The 8,052-nt window shown below is 53.6% G+C and overlaps 1 protein-coding gene across 1 annotated transcript in view; it reads right to left on the bottom strand.

Annotated features, from left to right (window-relative positions):
• LOC307228065 (collagen and calcium-binding EGF domain-containing protein 1-like) overlaps positions 1 to 3,562 on the bottom strand; it is a gene marked incomplete at its 5' end in the record, with an annotated part of 31,198 nt that extends 27,636 nt beyond the window's left edge. The window contains 2 exons of the mRNA XM_079997565.1: positions 1,772 to 1,852; positions 3,477 to 3,562. Of these exons, the coding sequence (XP_079853691.1) occupies positions 1,772 to 1,852; positions 3,477 to 3,562 (167 nt within the window). The remainder of the gene's footprint in view (positions 1 to 1,771; positions 1,853 to 3,476) is intronic.
• Between the last annotated feature and the right edge of the window lie 4,490 nt (positions 3,563 to 8,052).

The following is an 8,052-nucleotide window of genomic DNA, read 5'->3' as shown; positions in this document are numbered from 1 at the left end:
TGAGTCAGCGCATCGACAGCGCGCACTCCTGAGCCATCTCCACCTTCGCATCCTCCAGCCCCCCCCCCTCCCCTTCCAAACACGAGGAACTTCCTCCGCCCTCCTCCGCCGCGGCCGCTCTCTCTCCCGCCGAGGCAGGAGCCCCGAACGAGACACGGAAACCTTCCCTGCTCCCCACCCACCCTGACAAAGAACAGATTCCGCTCTCTGGCCCCGAAACCGAAAGAGCTGGAACCTCATCTATTATATAAGAGAAATGCCTCCTCTGATGCCAAGCACCAAACACAGAGTGGGGATCTACCGAAAAAAAAATAAAAGAAAAGAAAAAAGAGACGTCAACATGAGCAACGTTCTTCTTTTTTCTCTCTCTCTCTTTTTTTTTTTTACGCCAAACTATATATATATATTTTTTTTATGAACAGCTTCTTTTATGGTTAGTTTTATGTTATGTTCATGCAGTAAAGATGGAATGCAGGATAATGCCACAGAGCATTTCTTTTGCAAATTAGGCCACTGGAGAGCTGAATTTATAAATGTGAAATTGGTATAATATGCCGAGGGGGAGACGAACTCCAGACGGAGAGAAACGAGTTGCTTCAAGAAATACTCGACATGTTGGAGAGAAATGGAAGTGCTCCGGAGAGGTAAAAACAAAAACCGAGGACAGTGGCTGCACAGGAAGGGATGCGAAAGCCGAAACCGGCACGGAACGCTTTCCGGCGCGCCTGGCGGTGTCGACGCGTGAACCTACCAACACCGGGAAAAATAAACGACGGAACCGGAGCTGAGGGACGCGCGCTCAACCCTCCCGTCCAGGGTTTCCCCGTTCACCTCACCGTTCCGGGGGCTTCCTCCCTCCGACGCCGCGCCATCGCTCCCCGGAATTAACTGGGATTAACAGCGGCGCTGTCAGAGCCCTCGGACACTCTGGCCCCCGCGCTCCCCCCGCCGTAACAGTACGCTGTGGCGGGGGCCGAGGGGGCGCGGCCCCTCCCTCTCCCATTCCCTGGCCCCCGGCCGAAACGGTGCACCGCAGACGTCTTGAATGAATTTAATGTCGGCGATTTAGGAAGCAAAGTGGGGTTTAAAGCACGGCAGAGCAAAAGTCGCAGTGTGTTGATGTCTTCCTCTGGCTGGATACAACCGCATCCTCATGCCTATTTAGGGTTATAGTAGTAGTATATTACATTTAGCAGACATTACATTACATTTAGCAGACGCTTTTATCCAAAGCGACTTACAATTGTTCAAACACCGACGGACGCAGCCATCAGGAGCAATTAGGGGTTAAGTGTCTTGCTCAAGGACACTACAGCATGCTAGCAGGAGGAGCCTGGGATCCAACCAGCAACCTTTAGATCACTAGACCACCAGCTCTACCGCCTGAGCTACCATCCCCATGGTATCTTTCCCCCACAGGAACACAGGAAGGTTGTGACTAAGTGTGAGGGTCAGTTTTGTGTGGAGAAGCTGCCGCCTCTAAAGAGCAGGTTTGAATTGGCATCGGTCATACACAGCATTAAAGGAACAGACTTTCTCTTACACTGGCTGCATTTAGATGGGGATTCCAGGGCGAACCCACACCACGCCACACCACGCCACGCCACACCACGCCACACCACACCACACCACGCCACAATGCCACCCAAACCCCAGAGCTGAGCAAGAAATGTAGGAACATCACAAAAGAAACTACCGCAGAGTCCGGCGCCCCCAGGTGACGTCCCTCGCCCTGACCCGCGCTGCCCACGGCACCGACGGCTTTGCTCACCTGAAGCAGGTGCCGTTGGTCCCTCCCGCTCGGACGCAGGGGTACTCCACCGTCAGGATCTTGTCGTCCGGACACTCCTTCCTTCAACAACGAGGACAGACGACACATCACAACTCGCCTTTAGGTTTTTCCGGCAATCTTTTTCGGAGGGGCGACGGAATCCCCGCCTTCAGGCGTCAGCCGACACTTCTTAACAGAGCAGACTCGGAGCGTTGGTTGGGGGTTGTCACGGCGTGACCTGTAATCTCTTTTTGTTTTTCCGTTAGCGACATCCCACACACTTCTGAGTGCCAAATTCAGAAAAAAGTTAGAGTCTCTCTCCGAACCCTAACCCTGACATGTTAGACATGCCCCCTGGCATCGTTGGGGATTTTCTCCCATTGAGATCGAGCCTTTAGCTGAGATAGTAATTTGGAGTTTAAATGACTCAAAGCTGTGAGCGAAGTGAGCAGGCGGAGTTTACTCATCAACTCAGCAGGTACAATGAGAGAAAGTAGAGTTCACTCATCAATTCAATGTGGTTCAACTGCTGCTGGCTTCCTCAAGTCCAAGATCTTCATTGAATGGGATGAAGGCTAATAACAAACACAATGTGAACCTTGCTTGGCCAAGCTCTGCCTCCAGATGCAGGTGAACCGCAGCAGTTTGGACAAATGGATGCCCGCTGCAGGTCCTCTCACTGAGAAACACTAATAGCCCAAGGAGCTGCAGCCCTATAAAACAATGTTTCATTTCTAAAAATTGCGAAACTGGCTAACGTCGTCTTATTTAATCCAGTGTGAAGCACAAATATCTAACCACATGCCCAAATCTAGCAGGCCACTTATTGCACATCATGCTATGATGGAATGTGTTGAAATGAAACAAAGAAAAGGTCAAGTATAATAGATTGTTTGCACTCAGTGCCAGACTTCATAAAAAACAGCGTAAAAAAGCATTAATCCTTGTTTAATTTTATGGACTGGCAGACACACCCCTCAGCTCTCCTTTTCCCTGCTTTCCTCTTCATCACCTGCTCTGCATAGCGTAACATGAATAAAATAGGATAACACTCTATTATTCCCCAGCTGTACCAATTATATTATATTATATTATATGAAATCATCTTATATTATATTATATTATATTAAATTATATTATATGAAATTGTATGATATGATATGATATGATATGATATGATATGATATTATATTATATTATATTAAATCATAGTATATTATATTGAATTATATTATAATGTATTATAATATATTATATAATAATATATTATAATATATGATATTATATGATATTATAGCCTATTATAGCCTATCATATTACATTAAATTATATTATAGCCTATTTTATTACATAACATTACATTCAATTATATTGTGTTAAAATAGGCTTAAATACGATCTGTTTGACGGTCGGTTACAACACGTAACTGGAGAAGCAAAGTCCTTCTAAATAAGATGTTTGCTGTGTATTAAGGCTACTCTTTTATAAATTGCCAAATAAATTCGGTATAATGACGAGATAACGTCAAATTAGATAAACTAAGACTTCATCCACTTCGGGGAAATAACGAAATAATGACACAAATTCGATCAATCGATGACACCGATTGGCAATAAGTGCACCACCAATACGTCCGCTTCAGAAAACGATGATAAAACAAAGTCCGACAAAAGTTCGCAAACCCGGGATTCAAACGCGGACTCACCCGGCGGCGTCCGCCCCGGATTCCCACAGGAGAACCACGCACAGAGCCCCGAGCGGGACCAGTGACGCTCCGTGAAGCTGCCCCATCGTCCCCGACTGGTCCCCGCAGGAGGAGAAAAAAAACCCCGCCAGGTCCACTCCGCCCCGGTTGACTGAGCGGAGCCTCCCCGCTCCCACCCGTCAGCGGCGCGGGTGGGGATCAGACCACCCCCCACCCCCCCCACCACCACCCCCACCCAGAACCGGTGGAAGACACCACCACCCCCACCCAGAACCAGTGGAAGACACACCTACCCAGAACCAGTGGAAGACACCACCACCCCCACCCAGAACCAGTGGAAGACACACCTACCCAGAACCAGTGGAAGACACCACCACCCCCACCCAGAACCAGTGGAAGACACCCCCACCCAAAACCAGTGGAAGACACCCCCACCCCCACCCAGAACCGGTGGAAGACACCACCACCCCCACCCAGAACCAGTGGAAGACACCAGCACCCAGAACAAGTGGAAGACACCACCACCCCCACCCAGAACCAGTGGAAGACACCAGCACACAGGACAAGTGGAACACAACCCCACCCCCACCCAGAACCGGTTGACTGAGCGGAGCCTCCCCGCTCCCACCCGTCAGCGGCGCGGGTGGGGATCAGACCACCCCCCACCCCCCCCACCACCACCCCCACCCAGAACCGGTGGAAGACACCACCACCCCCACCCAGAACCAGTGGAAGACACACCTACCCAGAACCAGTGGAAGACACCACCACCCCCACCCAGAACCAGTGGAAGACACACCTACCCAGAACCAGTGGAAGACACCACCACCCCCACCCAGAACCAGTGGAAGACACACCTACCCAGAACCAGTGGAAGACACCACCACCCCCACCCAGAACCAGTGGAAGACACCCCCACCCAAAACCAGTGGAAGACACCCCCACCCCCACCCAGAACCGGTGGAAGACACCACCACCCCCACCCAGAACCAGTGGAAGACACCAGCACCCAGAACAAGTGGAAGACACCACCACCCCCACCCAGAACCAGTGGAAGACACCAGCACACAGGACAAGTGGAACACAACCCCACCCCCACCCAGAACCGGTGGAAGACACCACCACCCCCACCCAGAACAAGTGGAAGACAACCCCACCCCCACCCAGAACCAGTGGAGGACACCCCCACCCCCGCCCCCACCCCACCGCCGCCTGCCCCTTCCTCACTCAGGACCAGTGGGTGACCACCCCCACCCAGAACCGGTGGAAGACACCCCCACCCCCACCCAGAACCAGTGGAAGACAACCCCACCCCCACCCAGAACCAGTGGAGGACACCCCCACCCCCACCCCACCGCCACCTGCCCCTTCCTCACTCAGGACCAGTGGGTGACCACCCCCACCCAGAACCGGTGGAAGACACCCCCACCCCCACCCAGAACCAGTGGAAGACAACCCCACCCCTCACCCAGAACCAGTGGAAGACAACCCCACCCCCAACCAGAACCAGTGGAAGACACCCCCACCCAGAACCAGTGGAAGACAACCCCACCCCCACCCAGAACCAGTGGAAGACACCCCCACCCCCACCCAGAACAAGTGGAAGACAACCCCTTCCCCACCCAGAACCAGTGGAAGACAACCCCACCCCCACCCCACCGCTCCCTACCCCTTCCTCATTCAGGACCAGTGGGTGACCACCCACACCCAGAACCGGTGGAAGACACCCCCACCCCCACCCAGAACCACTGGAAGACACCACCACCAAGAACAAGAGGAAGACAACCCCACCCGCACCCAGAACCAGTGGAAGACACCCCACCGCCCCCTGCCCCTTCCTCACTCAGGACCAGTGGGTGACTACCCCCCACCCCCCACCCAGAACCGGTGGAAGACACCCCTATCCCCACCCCCCACCCAGAACCGGTGGAAGACACCCCTATCCCCACCCCCACCCAGAACCAGTGGAAGACACTACCACACAGAATAAGTGGAAGACAACCCCACCCCCCACCCAGCACCAGTGGAAGACAACCCCACCCCCACCCCTCACCCATAACCAGTGGAAGACACCCCCAACCCCACCCAGAACCAGTGGAAGACACCCCCACCCCCAACCCCCCCCAGAATCAGTGGAAGACACCCCCACCACCACCCCTCATCCATAACCAGTGGATGTCACCCCCACCTCCACCCAGAACCAGTGGAAGACACCCCCACCCCCACCCCTTACCCAGAACAAGTGGAAGACACCCCCACCCCTCACCCAGAACCAGTGGAAGACACCCCCACCACCACCCCTCATCCATAACCAGTGGAAGTCACCCCCACCCCTCACCCAGAACCAGTGGAAGACACCCCCACCACCACCCCTCATCCATAACCAGTGGAAGTCACCCCCACCCCTCACCCAGAACCAGTGGAAGACACCCCCACCCCCACTACCACCCCCACCCTTCGCCCAGAACCAGTGGAAGACACCCCACCTCCCCCTGCCCCTTCCTCACTCAGGACCAGTGGGTGACTACCCCCCACCCCCCACCCAGAACCGGTGGAAGACACCCCTATCCCCACCCCCCACCCAGAACCGGTGGAAGACACCCCTATCCCCACCCCCACCCAGAACCAGTGGAAGACACTACCACACAGAATAAGTGGAAGACAACCCCACCCCCCACCCAGCACCAGTGGAAGACAACCCCACCCCCACCCCTCACCCATAACCAGTGGAAGACACCCCCAACCCCACCCAGAACCAGTGGAAGACACCCCCACCCCCAACCCCCCCCAGAATCAGTGGAAGACACCCCCACCACCACCCCTCATCCATAACCAGTGGATGTCACCCCCACCTCCACCCAGAACCAGTGGAAGACACCCCCACCCCCACCCCTTACCCAGAACCAGTGGAAGACACCCCCACCCCTCACCCAGAACCAGTGGAAGACACCCCCACCACCACCCCTCATCCATAACCAGTGGAAGTCACCCCCACCCCTCACCCAGAACCAGTGGAAGACACCCCCACCACCACCCCTCATCCATAACCAGTGGAAGTCACCCCCACCCCTCACCCAGAACCAGTGGAAGACACCCCCACCCCCACTACCACCCCCACCCTTCGCCCAGAACCAGTGGAAGACACCCCCCCCCTCACACACACACACACATCGTCACCCCACACCTCCCACCCAGACCCCCCACCCACCCAGTGCTTCTGGGTGGGTTATGGCCTCCTCAATAATCCCCAGTGGAATTACATTCTTTCTTTAAACGGACACCACCAACGCCTCTTCATCGTCCTCTGGTGGAGAAAAGCTGCAGCTAAAATGTCTTTTTTTGTTTAGCCATTCTTCTTCTTCTTTTTTTTTTTTTTACCATTATTCTATTTTTCAAAAATCCCTGTGATGGCGTTGGTGTGGCGCGATGGAAACGTTTTGTCTGCTGGAATCTATACGCCCGGAGCAGCGCGCAGCCGGGGGCGTGATCGCCCGCGGCTTCCGCCGTCGTCTCAACGTCGTTTCCGGCGTTTTTAACAACGTGGTTTGAAGTTGCCCTCTGGGAGGTGCCGGCGACGAAAAAAACACGTCGGAATTCGATCGCTTCGACCCGGAGGAGCCGGGGGAGCGGAGAGGGGAGTCTTCGGGTTTGCTTCACGGATCTCATACCGAGCGATTACGCGTCGCGTGAAAGGAAGGCAGAGCATGATGCACAATATGAGAGAACACAGGGAGCCATGGAACCCGGAGGCGTCAGCCCCCCTCTCCCAAACGATGGGAAAGACGCGCGTTGGCCCCTGACTAAGACGCAGGAAGTGAGGCTGTTCATTTACCGCAAATGTCGGGATATTACTGAAGCGGAAAACCGTTCTGCTGCTTTGGCCACTACAGCAAATAAAAAACGCTCTATCAAAAGCCTAAAAAATCAGAACGGTATTTAACAAGCGACTTTGAAAAACAAGGATTATTACCGGTGCGTCACCAGCACATGTTGATGTTCTTCAGGCAGATGGAAATTGCAGTAAACCAAACAGCGGACAGTTGTGCCTCTCGCCCGAGCGCCAGACCCAGCGCTCTGACAGTGTAGAATTTTCGACCTTTTGAATCGGGGTTCCCTAAAACCGAGCGTCGTTCCCCGAGTGAAAATTAAAGGGTTTGAGAAAAAAAACAAAAAACGTCGCTTTTCCTTCATGAGACGGCGTTGGGACGGACCCAGAATCCGTCATTGGCGGTTCCGTCGGTTCGTTCCAAGGATCCGCTGTTGCCTGCGCTGCGAAGCAATTAACCCTGCACAATGACATCATAATGAGTCTTCAAGTTTAAATCAACAAATAGGATCATTATACTGTAAGCCCTACGTCCCGGGCTATAAATGGTTGCGCTCCCATCCAATCGAAGCGATCCATTATCACCAGGATGAATTGAGCTTATTTCCTTCAATTCTTTAGCCAAACACATGTTCACTCATGGGGACGTATTCCTTTTGCTTTGACATAAAATATCATTAAGACCCCAAATCACCTTCAGCTTGCGCGAGGAACAATTAAGATTGGTGCCGCCAGAGAAAGGACCCAAGG

Source organism: Zeus faber (genome assembly GCF_960531495.2).
Source record: "Zeus faber genome assembly, chromosome: 3".
NCBI classification, from domain to species: domain Eukaryota; kingdom Metazoa; phylum Chordata; class Actinopteri; order Zeiformes; family Zeidae; genus Zeus; species Zeus faber.
Note: the sequence above shows the minus strand (reverse complement) of the source record. Positions and strands in the feature narration are given on the sequence as shown.